The sequence below is a fragment of the Podarcis raffonei genome, chromosome 1 (assembly GCF_027172205.1).
Source record: "Podarcis raffonei isolate rPodRaf1 chromosome 1, rPodRaf1.pri, whole genome shotgun sequence".
NCBI classification, from domain to species: domain Eukaryota; kingdom Metazoa; phylum Chordata; class Lepidosauria; order Squamata; family Lacertidae; genus Podarcis; species Podarcis raffonei.
The window spans coordinates 44,784,030-44,807,125 of record NC_070602.1 but is presented as its reverse complement, the minus strand read 5'-3'; the positions used below and the strand labels follow the sequence as shown (position 1 = coordinate 44,807,125).

General features: G+C 42.0%; 1 protein-coding gene across 6 annotated transcripts in view; it reads right to left on the bottom strand.

The window, feature by feature from the left end:
- Positions 1 to 22,002, bottom strand: part of GANC (glucosidase alpha, neutral C) — a 33,921-nt gene extending 11,919 nt beyond the window's left edge. For 2 of the 6 annotated variants that reach the window (XM_053383622.1, XM_053383572.1), the window contains exons 1-19: positions 21,886 to 22,001; positions 20,870 to 20,932; positions 19,396 to 19,504; positions 17,532 to 17,659; positions 16,973 to 17,155; positions 16,778 to 16,826; positions 16,421 to 16,490; positions 15,813 to 15,909; positions 12,569 to 12,749; positions 12,178 to 12,328; positions 11,098 to 11,336; positions 9,782 to 9,908; positions 8,567 to 8,646; positions 6,886 to 7,029; positions 6,218 to 6,314; positions 4,661 to 4,762; positions 2,619 to 2,862; positions 2,348 to 2,412; positions 1,311 to 1,387 (exon numbers count right to left, since the gene is read on the bottom strand). In XM_053383622.1, the coding sequence (XP_053239597.1) occupies positions 1,311 to 1,387; positions 2,348 to 2,412; positions 2,619 to 2,862; positions 4,661 to 4,762; positions 6,218 to 6,314; positions 6,886 to 7,029; positions 8,567 to 8,646; positions 9,782 to 9,908; positions 11,098 to 11,336; positions 12,178 to 12,328; positions 12,569 to 12,749; positions 15,813 to 15,909; positions 16,421 to 16,490; positions 16,778 to 16,826; positions 16,973 to 17,155; positions 17,532 to 17,659; positions 19,396 to 19,504; positions 20,870 to 20,932; positions 21,886 to 21,914 (2,235 nt within the window). In that variant the 5' untranslated portion in view covers positions 21,915 to 22,001. Of the gene's footprint in view, positions 1 to 1,310; positions 1,388 to 2,347; positions 2,413 to 2,618; positions 2,863 to 4,660; positions 4,763 to 6,217; positions 6,315 to 6,885; positions 7,030 to 8,566; positions 8,647 to 9,781; positions 9,909 to 11,097; positions 11,337 to 12,177; positions 12,329 to 12,568; positions 12,750 to 15,812; positions 15,910 to 16,420; positions 16,491 to 16,777; positions 16,827 to 16,972; positions 17,156 to 17,531; positions 17,660 to 19,395; positions 19,505 to 20,860; positions 20,933 to 21,885 lie in introns of those variants that run through there. The other 4 variants (XM_053383601.1, XM_053383579.1, XM_053383590.1 and 1 more) reach the window with 4 other exon arrangements.
- Between the last annotated feature and the right edge of the window lie 1,094 nt (positions 22,003 to 23,096).

Genomic DNA, 23,096 nt, shown 5'->3' with positions numbered 1-23,096 from the left:
TATGTATATATATTATATACACATGGGAACTTTTGGTCAGGTCAGGTGGAGGAGGGTTGTACAAATGAGAAATATAATGCAGAAAACTACTGACATGGAGGATTGCATACTTAACAGTGGTGGTTCACAACACTGTACTTGGTGACACATCAGCAGCCTCGTACCGGTGTCTGCTATGTGAATTACCAGCGTTTACATCAATGCCTATTTTTTTTTGTATTTCCCCCTAACCTCAATTTTTTACACCCCCTCTCAAAAAACCCAAAACCAATGGGTTGTATCCAATGCTGTCGTTCTGCTCATGCAACAGACTTCCACTTGTGCAAAGGAACTCTTCTGTCTCATCTGCAGTTGCCCATGCATCCTCAAATTTTACTCCAGAGGGTTTGGGGACATTTTGGAGCAGATTTTGGGGGAGGCAAAGGGAGGGCAGAGGAAGCAAAAGTTCTGTTGAGTGGAATGCTATTCACACAGAGCTAGGTACAACCCAATGTGTACGTGCAATAGCAGTGTGTATATACAATATACAGTTGCAATTCCAAGGCCTTCATGGGACCTGCATTTCACCCAATGCATGAAGTGTTATGCTGAGTTATGTTACACTTCATGCATCAGATGAAATGTAAGTCCAAGGCTATGAAGGGCTTGGAATTGCAATTTTTAAGAAAGCAAAGCAGCATCTTGAATTGGGACCAGAAGGCAGTGATGTTGCCACACGCATGTTTGAGAACTAGTGAAGGGGGACACAAGGAGCTACCCCACTGATTGCCAAAATCCATTCAAATATCAACCAAAGTATTGAATATGCACAATGCCTGCTGCAGCACTTTCTAGTACAGTCGAGAAGCCATTTGGAAACATAGGTCACTGCGGTTGCACCATAAGGGATGCAACTGAAGGAGTATTAGCCATTGCAATTTGAGATCCAACTCTTACTGAATGTTTAAAATACATTTTATTTAAAACATTCCTGCCTTGTTCTTTGTTGCAAAAAGCAAGTTCATATTGAGTAACAATCAAATATATATAAAACAACAGCATAAATATAAATCAGTATAAAAACAAGGCTGATAAACTGTTTGTCTGAATGCTGTGCCGAAGCTTTCAGAGGAAGCTAGGTAACTTATTTTTTATTAGATTATTGATTAGATTAAATTTGATTATGGTGAGGGCTGTTTTGTGTAGTCCCAGATGATGTACTTATACCTACTGCAGAAATGCCTGGTAGCCTAACTTTGATTGAAAGCCCCATAGAAACACAAGGGTATATAAAAAAGGAAAATAAAGGAACTGATAATAGTTTTCATTACCTCTTGAGGGCCAGGCAGAAAGATATTGACTGCAGTGACTTTTGGTTCAGTGACTGGATACACCAACAAAGCATTTCCTGAATTACATAGAGAAGAAAAGCGATACTACTATGGGATTATATTATTATTTAGCCATTTGCTGATATTTCTACCATGGATTCAGTATAGCATTTGGAAAAGTAGTACCTTCTTTTCTATTAGAGGTGTGACTATGCCAATTTTTTTTTAAAAAAAAACTTGTCTAGAATATGCAAGAGGTCTTGTTTGAATATGCAAATAGCAGGTTCCTAACAGTTAATCCTTTCTCACAAAACTTCCCAGTATTCAAAGATGCTTTACAAATTCTAATTTGTCCTCACAACAACCCTGTAGTTTCTGAGGTAGTGATTTGCTAAAGGCCACCCAGGGGGCTTTCTGACTGGGCTGGAATTTGAAGATGGGCTTTTTGTACCCAAACCCAGCCTGCTATCCACAGCATTATAGAGGATAGCCTTGAGCTGACAGAAGTGATTGACATTAATCTGTGAGAAAAATTATTCAACACATAGTATAAAACAACTTCAATTCTTTCCTAAGATTAAGAGGCAAAGATTAATAATAATAATAATCAGAATGCACTCCATAAGGAAATGCTAGAATTACTTTCCCCTCATTATCAGAACACTCATTGAGTTCACATTTCTTCTTCTGTAGTTATTTCCTGAAGATATGGGGTGTGTCCCAAGGAAGGATTCCCACGAACACCTCTCCATACCCATCAAGAGAGGTCCAGTGACTGTTTAACTAGCTTTGCCAGCCAAGGAGACCAGAAGCAACGAGTGCAGAATGAAGCAAGCTCACATCTGGTCTATGGAAGACTGGGAATTCTGAAACTATAAGCCTGATCTCAGAGTTCTCTGGATGAATCCTAACCACTAACATGAGACATCTCCCTCATCCCTTCTAGTTTGTGTGTTGCCTTTCTGTCACAGCTGTTGCATCTTCTGATTACACCACTGCCATGTTTTATAAAAGGTTCCTTCAACCTTTAAACTTACCAAGCATATACTCATCTTCGATGCCAAACGTTTCCAGTTCCTTGGGGAATTCTACCCAAACAGGCCTATGTAAAGGAAGAAAGTGGAAGCAGCAAAGACTTTTTAGAAGATGTACACTAGTATTCATATCAGATACCAAGGGTCATTATTTTCTGTTTATAATTTGAATGTTATTTAAATGCTATTTTAATCATTTATGATTCACTAGGATTTATAGTAGTCCCATAATGAATTATGAAGCAGAAATTAGTATCTTTAATTCTGAGCTTACCTCATGACCGGCTCTGCAACTGTATGTGCTCGATAAAACAAAGCATAGAGATATGGAAGAAGGGAGTAGCGCTCCTTGATAGCATTTCTGATGATCCGCGTGTTCTCCTCGCCAAACAACCAGGGCTCACGGCGCTTGGTGTTCATATTGGCATGGCCTCTAAAGAAAGGCTGAAGGGCTCCAGCCTGATACCATCGAACTAGTAGCTCTGGTTCTGGATTTCCAATAAATCCACCCACATCAGCTGGATTTCAGAAAAAGTATGAATTGGTTTCTGAGAAAGAGTTGGAAAACACAAACTTCCCAGATTCTTCCCCAGTTGGGCTGTATTTTCAGAAAAGCAATTTCCCCCCCAACACAGAAACTACTTCAGAGAAGAAAGAATAAGAAAACTACCGGAAACCTGTGACCCCAAACTGGATATGCATGTATTCCAAAAATCAGGAGAAAGGATGTTAAGCTCAGTGGTAGAGCACATGCTTTGCAGACATGGCTCAGCTGGTAAGGAGGAGCCACAACATTAGCTTCCTGCAAGGTGTGTCACTGCCAGTTAGCAGGAGGGAGAGGAGATGGGAAAATCAGCACAGGTGCACTGGTGGGAGTGCCAGACTGGCTCTGCCAGTGTGCCGGCATCACGCCAACCTCTGCAGCCCTCCCTCTTCTGGTAACTGGCAGGGACTCACCTTCCAGGAAGTTAGCACTGTGACTTGACTCTACTCAAGAATCATAGAATTCTAGAGTTAGAAGGGACCCTGAGGATCACCTAGTCCAATGCAGAAATTGTTACGATATTGAAGCAATGCAGCTGCAAAGTGCTAGCTTGAAAACAAAACATGATGGGAATGTTGGGACTGTCCGTGGGAAACAGAGGGACAGTCATTTCACAGTGCGAAACACCGGAATTAGCTCAGAGTGTAATATGAGCTCTTCCGTTTGTTCCTGTCCAGGAAGTGCAGGAAGTGTTTGTCACTAGACTGCTAGAGCTTGAAGAGAGCAGTCATGTTTTTTGTAATGCTGCAGAAATAAAGGCATGTAAATACCTTTCTGTCTATCTCTTTCCCCTGCCAGGGGGGGGGGCAGGGAAGAGGGTGTGTGTTCTTCCCACGTTTGAGAAGAATCGCCTATCGAGACCTAGCCTGGATCTTGCTGGGGAATGCAGCCAGGGAGGTCAACAGGGAATCAAGCCGGGTGCCTGGGAGAGTTGCCAGTTTCTCCTGATAAAAGGCTTGATTTCCGACAGAAATATGCAGCTGTCCCATACGGGGGTCAAACCTGCAATCTTGGCATTATCAGCACCACGCTCTAACCATAGAACCATAGAATTGTAGCGTTGGAAGGGACCCTGAGGATCAATTAGTCCAATCCCCTGCAATGCATGAATATGCAGCTGTCCCACACGGGGATCAAACCTGCAACCAACTGCAGGTGTGCAAACTGTTACTATAAAGTGCATGCTCTACCACCAAGTCATGTCATTTCCAGTTTGCAGCTACAGGTGGTTCTACCCCACCTAAGAAGCTGTTTCTGATTTTTTGTATGAACAAAAAGCACCTGGCGCATACCCTGGAATACACAGATCAGGCCGGGAAAGACCTCGGGGAGGATCTGCCTGTCATCATAGACCATACTTGACTAGATGGCACAATGATCTGAACTAGTATAAGGCAGTTTCCTATGTTCCCAATGGATGGATGCCCTCTTAAGGTCAGCTATAACTCACCATATGAAAGTTAATTTATTTAGATTTTTAAGAAGAAAAAAAGTTAATCAACCGAAATCTCTAAGCAGTATACATTATGGAGTATAAAATTATTATCAATGATACCTAGACAAAAACAGCAAAAAAGAAAGAAAGAGTAAACTAAGACTAAACTCTGTGTCTGGATACCGCTGTTGAAATAAATATGATTTCAGCCGGCATCTAAAACAATACAGTGAAACGACTTTCATTCATAGAAATAATTGAGGCTTTTGAAAAGGCACAAGTGAAATGAGCTCAATTGCTTAGTAAGATGGAGACTGCAACCCAACACATCCCTTACCTCCACAGAAAGAAATTCCTGCCATACTGATTGTCAGCAACATTGGAACCGAGATTTTCAAGTACTCCCATTTTGCTTTATTGTCTCCAGTCCATACGGCACCTAGAAATATCAAGTTCACAGACTCTGTTTGTGGACATTGGGTGTTAAGTTCAAAAGATATCCATAGGTTTTACTTCTAAGCAGATGAGCATGAGGCTCATGCTATATGTGTGGAGATGTACAAATCCATATGTTACCCCTTTCAGCTGTTTGATAGTGACTCACATGAACTGCATTGTGCAATAGGTCAGCCATACATCATATATGAGCCCTGTTCTGGTGTCTGCATGGTGACAAGATCAGTGTCAGTTGTCACACTGTTCTTGATTTAAGAAGAACAAGGATAGAGGAAATGCACCCTAAAATCAGGCCAGCAGTTTTTCCACTCAATCCTCACCCCCTGAAAAGGAAGTTGGCAAACAGACTGATTTCAGTCTGATCAGCACATGTGTCTTTTTGATGACAGCACTCAATACATGGGTCATTGAGATAATAACACGATCTCTCAGAACATCAATGAGTGAGTTACAATCTGGGTTTTCACTGTCTTAAAAATCTACCTATTGCAAAAGCCTGAAAGCTACAGCCCAATATTAAGTTGCTATTGATTACTATTTCCAGCCCTATTAGACTCTTGAGTTCCTTATTTAACTTATAACATTCCTTCTTTAACTTATTTGCAGTACAAGAAGAGGCAACAGCTTAATATTATGACAACTCCACAGCATGACAGATGCTCCAAATGTCTGAAGTCTCAAATTCAATCATTGGCATTTCAAGCTAAAGGGGTTTCAGATAGCACGAGCTGGCAAAGACCTCGTTCTGAGGCCCTGGGAACCAACAGAAAAAGATACAGTGATTTGTTGACGGATTTCAAAAATCCTTGTGCAAAGATATAAAATGAATTCCGCCAACGTCCCTCAGGAGGAGGGAAGGAGAATAGTATTGTGAGGAACCCCAAGAGAATCTTGTCCTCAAAAGAATGTAATTTGCTCCCAAGACACACCTAGTAAGTTTCAATCAAGACTTAGAAGAAAGTTTCATTCATAAGAAATGTTTTTAATTGTTACAGAATATGATTATTTAGACTTGTTAGCTGATTGTTATACAAAGGGTTTTCTGCATTTCCCCCCACACCCTCAGACATCTGAGAGTTTTCTGTACGTTTGGGGAACTTGTCTCTCTCTCACACACCTGATTATAAAACAAGACTATATTTGGGGTTAGCCTGGCTAACTGGGGAAGCAAAGTTTAAAGATAATTCATTCATTCCTTACATTTTCATCCTGCCCTTTTCCCAATGAGCTCTTGGTGGCACACATGATTGTCCCTTCCACCCATTTTAGCTTCACAACAAGCCTGTGAACTGTGAGATAGGGCAGGTTGAGATGGTGACTAGCCCAAAATAACTCTGAGTTTGATGGTTGTGTGGGGATTTAATTGATGTTTGAAGAGGATGCTTGAAAAGGGGAGCTATGTCGTGTTAATCATCATTCTTCCTTATTCTATGCTTACCATACTTTTGCGAGCCAGCAAAGAACGAGCGTGTGAGAACAAAAGGCCTCTCCAGCCCCCTGCTTCGTCTGATCAGTCCTTCTGCAGTTGCCATTTGCTGAAACACACCAGAGGAAACATGTCTGCTTTAACACAGCTGTTATAACTCTACTACAGAGAGAAGGCCAGGAACAGTAAAAACACAACAGCATTTCTGGACTGAGAAGAGCCAGATAGAAGACCTTAAAACAGCAACAGAGAAGGCTGACATGAATCAATCGCCCTGTGGCTTGTACAGGAAAGAACAGGAGCTGGCAAGACTGATTTTTTAAACACATGATCTTCATACAGGAAGGGTTATTGACAGTATGAGGCATCGTTTCTAAAAGTAAACAGATGAATTTAAACATGGAAGGAATGCAGAAAAGAATGATCTGTTTTTGAGGGAAATGGGCTTGTACTGTCTTAGACTAGTACAAGGCAAAGTATAAGACAATTCTGAGACATACTTCTTGTTGAAGCCACGATAAATTACTGTAACTATCATTTAATGGTATGCTTTTGTTATTCTTAATTAAGAAGAGTTAAAATGTATGTTAAAATGTAACATATACAATAGCAATAATTAATCATCACAAATCAGTAGCATGAGGATTGGAATTGAAACTGTTCACCTGCAAAGGCCATACCTGGTAGAAACCATAGAGATTATGGACTTCTCGATGTTCCCATTTGCCATAATGGACAGCATCCTTCTGCATGGTTAGCTCTACCCCTCTGAAGACTGAGGGCTCATTCATATCATTCCAGGCAAAAAGGATTTCAGAAGAACCCTATCAACATTTTAATTACATCAAAGTTGTTGGTTTAATCCACAATTAACTCACACACACAGAGTCTGGGTAGGTATACACATGCTTACAAAGCTCTCAAAAATGTAAAGCAGACTACTCTAAGGAGAGGAAAGCAGTTGTCAGAGAAGCTTCTCTTGGACTCTTATGGGCTTCAAGATTAGGTGGGATCTACCTACCCACAGCGGGTGGCGATGTGGGTAAAACCTCAGTGCCTAAGACTTGCCGATCGCATGGTCGGCGGTTCGAATCCCCGCGGTGGGGTGAGCTCCCATCTTTCGGTCCCAGCTCCTGCCTACCTAGCAGTTCGAAAGCACCCCTAAGTGCAAGTAGATAAATAGGTACCGCTTTATAGCGGGAAGGTAAACGGAGTTTCTGTGTGCTGCGCTGGTGCTGGCTCGCCAGAGCAGCTTTGTCACGCTGGCCACGTGACCCAGAAGTGTCTTCAGACAGCGCCGGCTCCCGGCCTCTTAAGTGAGATGAGCGCACAACCCTAGAGTCGGACACGACTGGCCCGTACGGGCAGGGGTACCTTTACCTTTACCTATCTACCCATTAGGGATAGATTAGGGATAGATTAGGGATACCGACAGGGATGCGGGTGGCGCAGTGGGTTAAACCACAGAGCCTAGGACTTGCTGATCAAAAGGTCGGCGGTTCCATGCGCTGCTCTGGTTCGCCAGAAGCGGCTTAGTCATGCTGGCCACATGACCCGGAAGCTGTACGCCGGCTCCCTCGGCCAATAAAGCAAGATGAGCGCCGCAACCCCAGAGTCGGTCACGACTGGACCTAATGGTCAGGGGTCCCTTTACCTTTTTATCTACCCATTAGAATTAGTGGTGGGAAAACTAATCCCATCAGCAAATTAATTAGCTTGTTAAATTACTCATCCCATGATAAAAGCTCAGATAAAGCTTCTCTGTTATTTTTAAATCTCTTAAGTATCTATGAGAACTGTTCTTGGTACCCATTTATAAACTCTTAATAGATTCAATCTGAAAACTGCATAATTTTGAGTTTTGGAAGCACCACTGTATACAATGAGTGTATCTCAGATATTTGCTTTGACATTTGCTTCTGACAGTGGCAACCCTACATTTTTTATCAGCTGCTGGCTTCTTTGGAGGTTTCTAAGCAGAATGCTTATAGGGTTCTTTTCTTTTTTCTTGGGCACCCTTGGGCAACTGGGACCAGAATGAATGAAGAACATGCACAACACAAGCAAGTTTCCTTCCAGGTTAGCATTCCAAATGGTAAAATTCCCACATCACGTTCAACACAAAAGGATTTGGAATTGGTTAGACATTACAGTTCTCCAATGGAACTTGCATGAGCCAAGTTGTCCCTTTGGTGTCATATGCAGAAACGACTGTGTGGAAACCTTTCACTTATCTTAGTATATTTTCAATCAATCCTCTTCCTTGGTCATCAAATGAAGGTCCCTGTTTCTTACTTTTTAAGAGCTTGGTTTTTCTGCCAAGGATCCTGCCACACAGGGTCATGAGAAAAGAATACAAACCTTATATGCGCTGAAGGCAAATTGATCTGCATACCATTCTCGGACTTCAGGATTGGTGAAATCCAGGTAAGATGAGAGACCTGCATGTGTGAGGAAATTATGACATTTGCAGGACTTGATTCAGGATGGCAGCTTATAAAGATTTAAATAAATAACATATGGCCTTCATGCTAAAATCTCCTACTAATATTCAAGCAAATACAATAATACAACAAAGAGGGTTTTTACATACACCCGCCCCCAGCAAATACTTGCTTCATATAAGATATTTTTCCTCAGAACCACAGCACAGGAGGAAAGGGTTTAATTCCCAATCCTTGCCTGCTGCAATCCTGATAATTATCAGCCACCAACCCAGCTGATGCTATTTTTTATTTAACATCACCTGTAGTTTGTCTGTTTAACTTCCAGTGGTGGAGACTGGAAGAGTTCACTATATTACCCTCTTTGCATTTTGTGCACGCTCTACAATGTTAGTCTTGTTGTTGGACAAGGGTCATCATGCTTACAGGCCAAATGTCTATATCTTCCTATACATATAATAAAACTGTAAGGTGTCATCATGCCCGCCCAGGCAAGCTGTTTAATGGTGGTGGTGGGGAGGTCCTTCACATAGCTGCCCTGTGAACTGCCTGCTCCCTCCTTTAAAAGAGAGTTGGGCTTGAGACAGAAGGGGAGAGGCCTGGGTGAGCTGTGGGTAGATAAGGAAGGGGGGGTTGAGGTGTAAAGGGGACTTTGTCAGGTGAGGGAGAAGGGCAAAGGGCTGGTGAGCTGAGTGAGAAGAGGAAGCAGCTCCTAGTCTAAGAATGTTGAAGCCGTTGCCATCGTTGCTTTGCCATGATCAGTAAATAGAGACATAGGGTCTCTTGGATTCAGCTGACTGACACCTGGTAGCAATACCTGTTTAAATAAATTTAGAGGTATTGAGGAAATTAAGGATCAAGAGCTTTTTTTAAAAAAAATGTCAGTGAGGAGTAGAAGTCATTTTTTTATTTTCTTCAAACTTCTGACCATAAAAAACCATTTAACCCTTTTTAAAAAGGAATTATATATCACATTAAGTTTTCAACACAAATATGAAAAAGGAGAATAGAAAGACAATATCACACACACAATTAATGTACAGAATAAAACTTATTTCCATTTATTAATAAATTTTAACTTCCATAAATGTCAGTCATCAGATTTGTAAAAGTAAAGGAGGGGCTTTATTACCTGGCCAACAGATGCCTTCGAAATCTTTGCCTTTACGGTCTTTTACAAAGTAACCTCTTTCTTTTGCTTGTGAGTATATGGTATACAGAGGATCAACTTTAATATGGGGGTCCAGAATGACGACCAGCTGCCAACATGAGAGACGGCACAATATTGTAATGTATGGATTACCATTATTTACATCCTGCCTTTCAGAATACAAATCCTTCCGAGGTGGCTTACAGGTAATGTTAAATTACATATTTTTTAAAATGCAACAGACAGTATCAACGTATTAAAAAGTCACCAGGATCCGTCCTACAGGACAATTGAAAGTATATCACTCTATCTGGAGAGGGGAGGAGTGGAGAATGCCCAGCTGGAACAAGCCCTGAGATGGTCTTCATCTCTCTCCCTCTCTCTCTGGAAATCCTGCCCAAATGGCAGCTGATGATAGATGGCACTGCCTCCCACTTTCTCCTGGCATTTCGGAACTGTTGATTGTTTAATGTGCTACAGCAAGTTTAGTATTAATTCAAACATGCTGCTGGAAGGCTCGAACGATCTCATGGGGCACCTAGGCTTTGCAAATGGCTAATACCATTGGAAGCACTTGATTTCAGCTTGTAGAATAACCTTAACATGGAGACGGCACAAATATTCTGAGCCATAATGGTGTGGGGTGGAGCCACATACTGTCCCCCCCTTATAGACACCGCTGCTACTTACCTGCATGGGGCTGGGGCAGGTAGTGTTGTCAGGGGCCCAAAGTTGCACCAATAGCACTGCCCTGCAACCCTGACCTTGAGGGCCTCTGTCCAGGTAAGCAGCAATGGCGGCAGTGTGGTGAGAGTGGGTCTGCCCCACCACACATATAACTACTGTGCTGTATATCATAGCCCCCCCCCTCACGTTTTTGTTCACAGAATAGCAACTTTGCATCCAAGCCGCAGGATTTGTTTTTAAATTATGGATGCGAATGGATCAGGGGCGGCCCTCCCTGTTTCACCACCTGAGGTGAAATGGGAGTTGCTGTCTCCTTTCCCACCCACTCTGGCTCTTGCCAAACTTGGCAGGAGCTGGGGCGCTCCTGGAAGCTTTACCGCTTGGCTTCTGTGGGGCAGACAAGCAGCAATGCCACATGCCAGAATGCCACCCTCACAGCAGCGGAAGTGGTCAGGAGGGTGGAGCACTCCCTTTTTCACTTACACCATCTGAAGCGAGCGCTTGATCCCCCACCTCAGGAGCGGACTGGGTCTGCCTGCCGCACATGAAGGCCACAAGAGCTGCAGACCTCCAAACAAATGTTTTCTCCCTACTTTCTCTACGTTACTCACCTTGCGCTTTTTCTTCATGAGTATCTGCTTCTGCATCCTCTCGGGATTGCCAAACTTCTCCTTATTCCATGTGAAGTACCGCTTGCCATCTGTGTGCTCAATGTCAAGCCATATGACGTCATATGGGATGTCATGCATATCGAAACCTGCATCTACCCCTTCCACGTCGTCCTCGTCTTCGTAATTCCAGCGGCACTGGTGGTAGCCAAGGGAGAAGAGTGGGGGCAGGGCTTGAGTGCCTAGCAAAAAAAGGGGGGAGGGAAAACAATGCTTGCATCCAAATTAAAACCAAAGTCACAATTAAGTGCTAAATATTTATTTTTGCTTGAACTTTCTCAGCTGCATTAAACTTGCTTGAACTTTCTCAGCTGCACTAGAGGCATTAAAAGTGTACAAGAAGAGTCTCGTTGTAATGAAAGCAGCACAGAATCCTTTTCCTTACTTTGAAACTAGAAAGTGCTTCGGGCTGCTAATGTAGTTTTGTGAGCAGTTATTTGCCCACCTGCCAGAGGCTAAATCCTGAGGGCACATGGTATGTCCTCCTTGCTGCAGCTAAGCAGATCTGGGCCTGCACAACACTGTCCTAAGTTCCATGATATGTGAAAGGTGAGACAGAAACAAAATACAGGGGTGGGGAGATGTTCCTTTTTGGTGAGTGGCTTGTCAGTGTTACCAATGAAGCTGAAGCTGTGACACAGATGTGGTAGATGCAGACAGATGGGGGAATGAACTCAGTATTGAACTACTGCTGCTTCTCTCTCTCTCTGCCCCCCCCTGTTACAATGGTTCTATATCTTTAACTGCTTAGAAATAGATCTCTCTCTCTCTTACATACACAAGCTGGGTGTGCCATCTTAATGTTTATCCTTGCCACTTAAAGCAGTTTCAGGATGTACAGGTGAAACTCGAAAAACCATCACAATTATAACAAACAAAGGCTTGACATATCTCGCTTTGCATGTCATGAGTCCATCTCACATATTCCTTTCACCTTTTAAGTTGAATTACTGAAATAAATGAACTTTTCCACGATATTCTAATTTTTCGAGTTTCACCTGCATTTGTATTGTAAGACAGTACCTGTCAGTTGTGCATACTGCTTAAAAACATCAAAGGGTTGGGGCCCCATTAGGATGAACGTGTCAATTATCCCACTTTCCGACATCCAGCGCACATCTGTTTGAGGAAGCACTCTCTGCTTTGAAGTTTCTGGAGTTCTGGAGGACAAAACCTGTCAAACAAAGCAATCAGAAAAAGGTAACGGTATGGCTTTTGATACACATGGAGTTCCAACATGGTGAGTTTCGAGGTGCCCGTCATCACTCCGCCTTTCGTTCTCCAGCAGAGGTGAGAGGATGCCCACTCAGCATCCATTCTGCATTGCTCACAGAGTTATCTAGAATGTCACACTAACCCCCATGCACTACAGGAGCACTTCCATGCAAGAGCTAGATTCCAGTGCTGGTCTCACCTCCATTGCGGCTTTGGTAGCAATCTCCACCAGAGTTTCTGAGGAATTCAGCCAGAAGATCCCAGTGGTTCTGCCAGGTTTGTGAGCCAAGAGCAAGGGCACTGCACCATAAATGCCCATTTTGCTGTGAACTTTGTATCCGAAGACATCCAGGTTATAAAGCCGGTAGACATCACCATCGCTGGAACAGACAGACAAGATGTTTGCACAGAGCACTTTGCTGATGCTGGATGTAGACACTGCTTCTGTTTTTGTCCAATGAAAGGGACTGATGGCTATAGATTTAATACCTGCTAACGGCACCAGCGGAAGCAGCTGTCCATAGAAATGGTTTATTATGCTATAACTGGAGTGCATTACACTGTACTTGATGGGAAATGGGGCTCCTCCAAGGCACTGGGATGGAGAAGGTGACGCTGCTCTTCCCCGTGAGCACAAGCTACACTGCTGGGGAACAACATTCCCAGAGGACGCCCCTGAATGTCCATATTTATTTCCCAAGATGACCTAGTAAGGGACCTTAAAAGGGAACAAGAGCACTTTTCCCAACCCTGATTCTGAACAAGCAAATAAGGGAGAGTAAAGCAAATCACTGCAGCCCCATAAGAGAACAAGACAGCTGAGGTGCTACTAAATCATCAAATCCTACGAAGAGTGGAAGGCAAAAAGAGAGGGGGTTTTTTGGGGGGGGGGGGTTTGCCAGAAAAGAGAGAGACGGGATAGCAGACAGACAGCAAAGCCATGCTGAAAACTCCACCCACTTTTGGCACTAAATCGCAAGGGACTTTTCTTGTGAATCACCTTGCCTTCAATACTAATAATAAAGAAATATACAGGATTGTACCATAGTCTTCAGCTCACTGTTACTTCAGAGGTGAATACTGTATTGTTTAAACTCTGCATGTTATACAATGACAATTAGAACTGGGATTTGAATAAATACAGACTGTAATCTCTGTCGCTCTTTTTTTATAGTTGGCTGAATGCAATTCTGGCTCCCGGTGAGATCACTGCTGCTCCAGTTTAAGGCTGTCAGCCCCTTTCTCAGCATGTTTGCTCAGAGGTGAGTTCAGGGAAATCCAATTCATAACAAATATGCTTAGGACTGCAACCCACTGATCTCTCCTGGTCTAGGTATCCCTAGACACCTCTGTACCTTTTATTAGCTTATTTGCATACTATAAACCTAGCAGAGCACAAAACACCACAGCAACCCTGAAAGGAGCAATAAAGCAAGGTGTGAAAACAGGTGTGGGATGAGGCACCAAATAAAACCGTCCCCAGAACTGGTTTTTTTCTTTTCTTTTCCTAGATGAGGTATTTGGCAAAAGATGTATTTGCTTAGGGTGGAACTATCGGGGAAGAAAAGAGCTCATCAAACAAAGCAAAGGTCAAGTTCAACTTGTCCCGCTTTCACTCTGCATTCTCAGGCATCTTTGCTGAGATATGAATGCCATGTGCAAGGATCTACTGATGTGGCTTTACAGGGGAGGAGGGCTCCTCCGTTGACATCCCTTTTCATCATTTACCTGCGCATTAGTACTCTTCCACTGCCACTGCCTGAGCTGATGCAGTAACACAGAAGTTTAGGTAAGTTCTAACAACACCACTGGGGCAACCCAGTCAGATGGGCAGAATATAAATCATAAAATTGTTAGTGTTGTTGCTGTTGCTGTTGTTGTTGTTGCTTGAAAAGGTCAGTAAGAAATTGCTAATACAGTCATACTTTGATTCTCGAACAGACTGCGTTCCGGAAGTCTGTTTGACTCCCGGAACCATTTGAAAACAAAGGCACAGCTTCTCATTGGCTGCAGGAACATCCAGATGTTCGGCTTCTGAAACTCCTTCAAAAACCAGAACACTCACTTCCAGTTTTTAATCATTCAAGAGCCAATTTGTTTGGGAGCCAAGGCATTTGAGACCCAAGGTACGACTGTACACAAAGCTGTTTCTTTAGCGGATACAGCTTTTGTGAATAAAAAGTAGCATTTTTTACATTTATAGACTACCCATTAGCCACATCCTCTTCTCTATTTTTTGAAAAAACAAGAACCAAAACCAAACACAAACTCCAGGATGTCTGAGAACAACCTGGTAAAGGGGAAGCTGTGTGAAGAAAAATGGAACCGATGCTGCTGAGGACTAGGAAGCTGCCTGAGATGAAGGAGAAGAGTCGGTGGAAGAAGAGTGGAAAAAATTTAAAGTATATCTTCAAAAATATTGTAAAATTAAGGATTGTTAGAAAGATGTTGGAAAAAGAAAATTATATGGCTTTGGTAGAAATGATATAAAGGATTAAGTAAAAATGAATTGACAAAAGAGTGAACGTAAAACTACAATATATTAAATCAAATTATTAAGATAAAAACAAGGTTGGAAGGATTTGCTGAAATAACAATTTGAATTAGAATACAAAAATGGGAGGCGTGAGGAGGTCAAGGAAATAAGTAAAGGAAGAAAGTTATGTAAAGGTTTAATCTGTTTTTTTTGTGTTTTTCTCTTTTTTAAAATGATTGTACTTTTTCTGTCTTTTTTACTTTTTTTCTTTTTTCTCTTTGTAATCTTCAAAATTCTGAATAAATATTATCTAAAAAAAAAAAAAGAAGCTGCCTGAGATGGGGGCCTGGGAGGCAAGAAAATTAGGGTGCAGAAGAAGCACAGCATAAGAAAGCCGTGGGCACGGTAGCAGAGATTTGATTGGTGGAGGTGGCAGAGGGGGGAAAGGTGTCCTCAAACACCATCTTGAGGAAAGCCTCATATAGGGCTGCTTCTCATGCAGGCCAATTTTACCTGGCACCTATGCAAAATCAAAATGCCATCCTGCATGCCCCGCCCCGCTGCCACTTGCTGCCAATAACCCACTTGCAACATCTATATGACCCATTCACAGGATCAAGCCCCCAGCTGGAAGCACCTTGGATGGCTAAAGAAAAAGAACAGAGCAGGCAGTGGCAAGAGAATCAGAGGCCTGAAGATTGAAGGAGGCAGCAGAGCTCTAAGGGAAAGAGGAGGAAGAAAACTGAGAAAAGGAGAGAGTAAGATACATTTATTTCTTGATTCAATACATTAAAATACCACTGAATTACATTTCTAAGCAGCATACATAAAACCAATGCACAGAAAATGGAAGAAGAAAGGCTTAATGGTGTGCCTAAAGTTCAACAAGGAGGCTAATCTCAGTTTGGGAGAGACTTGGGCAAAGCTGTCATTTTGTCAGCGTTTTATGCATACCCAGTTAAATTACCTGGTGTTTTTAAGGAGAAGTGTCTCTGCACGCTGAGGTATTCCATAGACATGTTCAAATCCATGTAAAGAAAAATCTAAGCCTATACTGCTGGGACCTGTAAGAAGAATCGTAGAAGTGTAGAGTTGGAAGGGATGCAAAGGGATGCAAATATCCCAACCCCCTGCAATTTGGGAATCACAGCTCAATAATCCCTGACAAATGGCATGAGTATGAAGTCAGAAAATCGCTCTGGAAACACATGCTGTGTAAAAATGTCAGGGATAGTACACAAGTGCCCTTCAATGAGGTTCTTTGTCACCTGCTATATATATGCACAGTTAGTGGCTTATATCCTGATGGTGCTAAAACTGGATTTACTCAAAAATCATAGATGTATACAAGACCAATGCATTTAGCACATATGTGCTCACCATTTCCAGCCCCTGCAGTTAAATGTACACAGTCTGAACCACAGCGTATAACAAGCAGAGGAGATGTCAGCTATGGAAAAATGACTACAGAACAAACAGTGCCAGGTTATTTTTGCAAGTGATCCAGTCAACATATGACACACGAACACATATATTACAGATATTACAAGCAAAATTGAAAGACACTATACTTACCATTAGCTTTGATGTCTGAAAATTTGCCAAATTTTTCTTCCCAGAGACCCAAGTCATCTTGATTTTCCTGCTTGGATAAAAATTATCCAAATCTAAGCTATAGGGCAACTGTATTCATGTCAGCTCTAAGATCCATGGATTTCACTGGGGCTTACTCCCACAAAAGTGTGTTTAGGGTTGCAGTTTTACTGACTCTGGTCAACTGCCAACTAAGGCCACAGTCCTAATTCCACCACCCTGGAAGAAAGCCTATTAAATTCATTAGCAATGCTAAACTAACTATTCCCAGTTAGAAGGACTGATTTGTCTTTTGGAGAATCCGTCAGGCAAAACTCTACGAATAAAAGCTTAGTTTACCTTAGAGGAATTAGCTGATCCTTCTTTCTCTTCTTGCGATGTAGATTTCCTAATTAACACCCCCCCCCAAAAGAGTGATCAGTTTTTATATTTATATATAGACTTGCCTACAAATATGTACTAGTAAGAGTTTTAGGACTGCATCCCAAGATAATTTAACTCCAGTTGGATTGTGGAGACAGTGACATATCATACCTGCTTTGCGGGGCTGGCTGGAGGTGCTCAAAATACAGCAGGCCATTTGAGTTTGTACTCCATACAATCTCACCCTTGCAAACAAACTGTATCTGAAAAGGATTTGCAGTGACGTGCAGTTGCTGGTCTTCATTGGCACAAGTCAATACAAGTTTGTCTGCATCTTTCTGCAATACTGTTAGACTGGAAAATGGGAAAATGGCAGTCACAGATAATACCTTTGAAAGTTTGTTCCCAAAAACAAACAGCTGCAAATTAAGAAACTGATAATTCTAATTGAACAAAAAACATCAACTTCTAATTTCATTCCCAGGGCATAAATGACTTTTTCACACTTATATGCATTTCTGGCCATATAGAGCTACACATTAAATGAAAGGGTGAGTGGAGCAACAACCCACCCTTGGATTTTGAGGTAACTCAAGTTATGATGTCACTGAAAATATAGCACAATCTTATACATGTCTACTCAGAAATAAACCCCACGGATTACAGCCCAAATCACATACATGTGTCCTCAGATTCTATCTTATTTAGCAAATTCTGCTTCATCACTTACCTGAGGCAGACAGGTTCTTTAATGAGAACATCAGGGACTTCATATCTTGGTTTGAATGGCACTTTCTCATTAATTTTAAGCCTGAAAATATTGCCCTCTATTTCAGAAATTTCTACTAAAAGAGGTTCCTGGAGATAAGCAGAAAAAGAGTAACAATTAAAATATTCATGCGGCTGACGAATCACATTGATTCATTTATCTACAGTTACCATAATAGGGGGGAAAGCCATGGTGGAGTTTCTCCTGGTATGTTTTGGGTCACTAGAAATAAAGGCAATTAATCCCCTCTTGCATGCATCTGTTTGCACAGCAGCAAAGATAAAGCATATAAAAATGGAAGTCCAAACCAACCACAGACTTTTGGAGAATATTTTAATGTTTACGCTGTTTTTAATTCATTCTATATTTGCTTTAGTATCTTATTTGTGAGTTGTTTTGAGTATGTGATGGCAAAGCAGGATAGAAAATAGTTATTAATAATTCTCACACTTTAGCATTATCGCTTTTGAGTAAGAAATATATGACTGATCTGAGATAACTGATTAATTGTATACTTGTCAAGAAGCTGGGGGATCATGTGCATCACTGATATTGCTTAATCATCGTTTCCGGTAGATTAAGCCAGAGTTTGCAAACTAATGGTTAGACTGCTTCAAAGTTATCCACAGTTAGCATTTACCCTGTTACAGAGATAGTACTGTAATATGGTTAGTTCCAAAAAGGATGGGGAGAGGAGCATTAATGTGCCAGAAAGAGAGAGAGAGAGAGAAGGAGCAGTTAGACCCACAGGATTACCCCAACCCCATAACCATGTTTAGGAATGTTGCATCTCTACCAGGTCCTGTTCTTTAAAATAATAATTATAATAATAATGTTAAGAGTATTTGGACTTGATCCATTTGAAAAACACAATCTTGATGCCTTACCTCAACTGACATTTTTTTACAGCACCACCACTGTGGGTTAATGTGCTGAAAAGGAAATGTTAAGACAGGGGATGCATCAAAATTGCTGTGGGTGGAATCCAGTTGGTGATGTTCCGATACAGTGGAAGCATCTGCTATTGGAACAGGAGGGAAAACATTTACTGTCCCCACTGCAGCTAAGCTCCAATGAGTTGCGGGACTCTCCAGGTCAGGGTGGTGAGTGTCATGGGAGACTGCAGAAGTGAAGGGAATCTTCAAAAATGGCCCCACCTCCTTTTCGGTAAGCAGAATTTAAAGTAGTGATAAAGAGTGCAAGCATTTCTGTTTGCCTGATGGAACCATCTCCCCTCTCCTCCTCCCATGTGTTATTCTGGGGCTTCTTCTGCCCTGCCAGCTGATCCGGGTGGTGCATGGGAGGAGGGGAAGGGCAGAGGCCCCATTGAGATAATGGGACTTGTGCAGGCCCCCGCTGGCACAACTATTTAGTTGAATGCAGCCCAAGGGTAACAACTGGGTCCCAACCTGTGTATTTTATTTCCATTATTTGTGGCTTATAGGGGTTTTTTAATCAACGTTTTAACATTTTTAACTATTTTTTTATCAATTTCTGTAACCAACTTTGGAAAGCTAGGAGACAAATTGGTTTAACGAATAAACGAACCCACTTCTTCAGAGGATCTCAGAGTAAAATTAATTAGCTGTGGAAGTAAAGCTTTAACTTCTCACTTGCACAAGAGATTGGTAGTTCCCTGGTCATGCAAGAATCTCAAAACTGAGTAAATATTACCTGAGATATCATCAGTAAATATCTGAGTAAACATTATCTAAGAAAATGAATATTATCTGGGTAAATATTATCAGTACAATATTATATAAGCAATAATCTGTAAAGTGTTCATTTTTTTTCTTGATCAGTGACATTCAGACTATATGCCAACCTTGCATTCTTCACTGACTATTTGGAATTTGACATGGCTGTGGGATAATTCCACCGTATCCAGCAATGCTCGGTATAAGGACTTCCCAGGACATAAACGTTTCTGACGCCTAAAGGATAAAGAAGAGAGCACAATCAAATTACTTATTTAATGATCCGGGGTGCAATTCTGCTCACTATTAGGCTACTTAAACCGCATTGATTCCAAAACAGCTTAAACGGTATTGCTGCCCAGATTTACATGTTTTCAGAGCTTCATGAACTAGTAACAGTGGGAACCAACTATCTACTTAAGGTTTTCCATATATATGTTAATATATATCATCCTAAGCTGAAAATTGAGGGACGCGGGTGGCGCTGTGGGTAAAGCCTCAGCGCCTAGGACTTGCCGATCACATGGTCGGCGGTTCGAATCCCCGCGGCGGGGTGAGCTCCCGTCATTCGGTCCCAGCGCCTGCCAACCTAGCAGTTCGAAAGCACCCTTAAGTGCAAGTAGATAAATAGGGACCGCTTTATAGCGGGAAGGTAAACGGCGTTCCGTGTGCTGCGCTGGCTCGCCAGATGCAGCTTGTCACGCTGGCCACGTGACCCGGAAGTGTCTGCAGACAGCACTGGCTCCCGGCCTATAGAGTGAGATGAGCGCACAACCCTAGAGTCTGGCAAGACTCTACGGGCAGGGGTACCTTTACCTTTAGCTAAGCTGATAATTGAAAATGCTATTCAATTATCTGGTACAGCTTTCCGCAGCAAAGCACATCTCACTATTTACAAAACCAACTCTATTCGTGATTTTAAAAATACTTAGCGGTGTGACCATTGCATGCAGTATTTTCTCCATTATGATATGCTGGAAATCTTTTAAGAAGTTTTGATGTCGACAAACAGTACTGTTTTACTGGTGCAATGTCCTGGAACTCTGGAAAGAATATAATGTTATGCACTTCTGGCACAGGGGTACCTCGGGTTACAGATGCTTCAGGTTACAGACGCTTCAGGTTACAGACTCCGCTAATCCAGAAATAGTACCTCGGGTTAAGAACTCTGCTTCAGGATGAGAACAGAAATTGTGTGGTGGCAGCGGGAGGCCCCATTAGCTAAAGTGGTACCTCAGGTTAAGAACAGTTTCAGGTTAAGAACGGACCTCCAGAACGAATTAGTTTCTTAACCTGAGGTACCACTGTAGTTCTGTTAGCGCAAGCATTTCTGCTTCCCAGATGATGAAATAATCCCATTTCTTCACCCCTGTGCTAGGGGTTTTCCCAACCCTCCAGATTTGGGGGTAGTGCGAGGGAGTATGGGGGCGGGGAGGATGGGAGGGAAGGTGCTGTCAGGCTAGCTGGAGACCTTCCCTGGCTTTCCTAGAGCACCAGGATAACTGAATCTAGCCCTCCATTTTCCTAGTGCTATGGTTTGCAATGTGGTGTTAGCACACTAGTCATGTGCCTTTAAGAGTGATAAACACTCACATTCCTTACCTGTAGAAGGCAATTTGGTTGCATGTCTTAAAATTGCTTTTGCTCACAGCCTCCTCTTCGACACTAGAAAAAAAAATGCAGTATAATTTAAGGTGATACTGAGAAAATGAATAAGCATCCCTCTCATGGTGACCATGTTAGCATAAATTCAGGGTGCTTCCAGATGGTTGCTGTTTTCTGGGTAGAATTCAATTCCATACCAGCAACTTCAGGTTGTGCAATTAAAGTGAAGTTGGCACTGCAGTGCAACAACAAGAACGACAAAAAGACTTTTTGTGCTTAGGAAAGTGCTGGGAAAAGGCATTGGAAAGTCTGGGGTAGCAATGGCTTGATCTAACCTTTGCACAAAATATCAGAATGAATGCATACTGAACAGCTGACGATGTATAACCTTCCTGCAAACTTGGTGTGGACAAATCAGGATAAATCATAATAAACAGGTCATCTAGAAGCGACCTCAGATTGTCCATTATAAAGGGTGTGCTGTGCAAAAGTAGCCTCTAGTCATTGTTTTCTAGTTACTATGTTATATAAATGGAGCCTGCTAGCAATATTTTGGTATAAGAAACTGTTGCTTTTCTTTTCTGTAACACTGGAATCACTTGTTATCAGACAGATATTAAATATGAGCTTCTAGCTGTTTCTTTCACTTATTCTTAATTTTTCATTTACTTGTGTAAATACTCTCTTACAATTATAACCAGTGCTTTTTTTTCTAAAAAAAATGTTTAGGGGTACTTTCATTTTCCTACTCATATTGAAATACTGCCTCTCAATGAGGCCCAACTTAGATTCACAAAATGTTTAGGGGTACGTGTACCCTTAGAAAAAAAGCACTGATTGCAGTATAACACTTCATATCTATCGCTGCATGTTACCACTCACATGTTACCAGCTGTATCTACGTCTGAAAACAAGGTAACTTAAAGGTGGGTTAAGAGCAAATTTTTCTCTTTAGAAGCGTGCACTATGATTTCAACTTAGGTTTGCTAAACAACTACTGCAGAATCATTTACCTTACTTCTTCCTGGCTACTTGATGCCATGATATCTCACTCCCGGAGCTATTTTTGAATAATCACTACCGTCGCTGCCGGCTAGAAGCGGAGAAAAGCCCCCAACCAATGGAGAGTTTTGGTTTCACTCTCCCACAGCATGCTGGGAAATGGAGTTTTTGTTTCTTGTAGTCCGGCCCGCCGGATATCTTCGCGAAGTGGTATGAAAGGAGGATGCAAGAGGTTTGATATTTGCAGTGTCTAGACAGCTAAAATTGGCTCACTGTCTTCTAATCAATACACTCAGCTCTTCGTGTTGCATATTAATATCTTTGTCAGTAGATACACAACTTCTTGCTGCATTTGAAGCAAGATTCTTAGAGAGTACAGGTGGGGTTTTTGGATGAGATTCTTTGCATGCTTATTGGACTGAGTGTGATACACTTCCAATAAAAATGGATAAGCTCACACTGTTGTGATTTAGTAGGCTTGTTTAGACATATTATTTCAGAATTTAATATAGCTAATGATCATATGCCCTATATTGTGTCATTTCACCTGCTTCTTCAGGAAAGGCAAGACACAAACATGATGTACAAAGGCAGGTGAGAGAAAGTCACTCATCCAAGCAGACACACTCCTCATTAATGTGTCACCTGTACCAGTAAAGAGTTTATAATGAACTCTGACTGAAATGAAACTTTGCAAGGTGTCAGGTGCGAGTGGAATTAATAACTCAGGTTAATAATCATATTGTTGCGCAGCACCCCAATCTCCAAGCAGTGTGATACCCCCAGGGTCCGTGCTTCCTTTGGAGTAAGGTATAGGCAGCAGGGACTGTGGTGTCTTTCTGATAGATGGTTTATTTACCCCTCCCCACCCTATCACTATATATAAGCGTCTGGTGACTTCTGTTTCAGTGTATCTGAAGAAGTGTGCATGCACACGAAAGCTCATACCAATAACAAACTTAGTTGGTCTCTAAGGTGCTACTGGAAGGATTTTTTAACTTTTATTTACGTGTGTGTGTGTGTGTGTGTGTGTGTGTATGATATATATATATATCAGCCTGAGCCAACGATGGAGGAGTCTGCCACATTAACATCCCAAGAAGACCATGCTTCCCACATAGCCCGCAGCCTATTCAAACAGAAATCAAACATTGCTCGGATTCTCTGCCTTCTCTACCTCACCTCACGTCCGAAGCATGACCGCGGCCATGACGTCACGCCT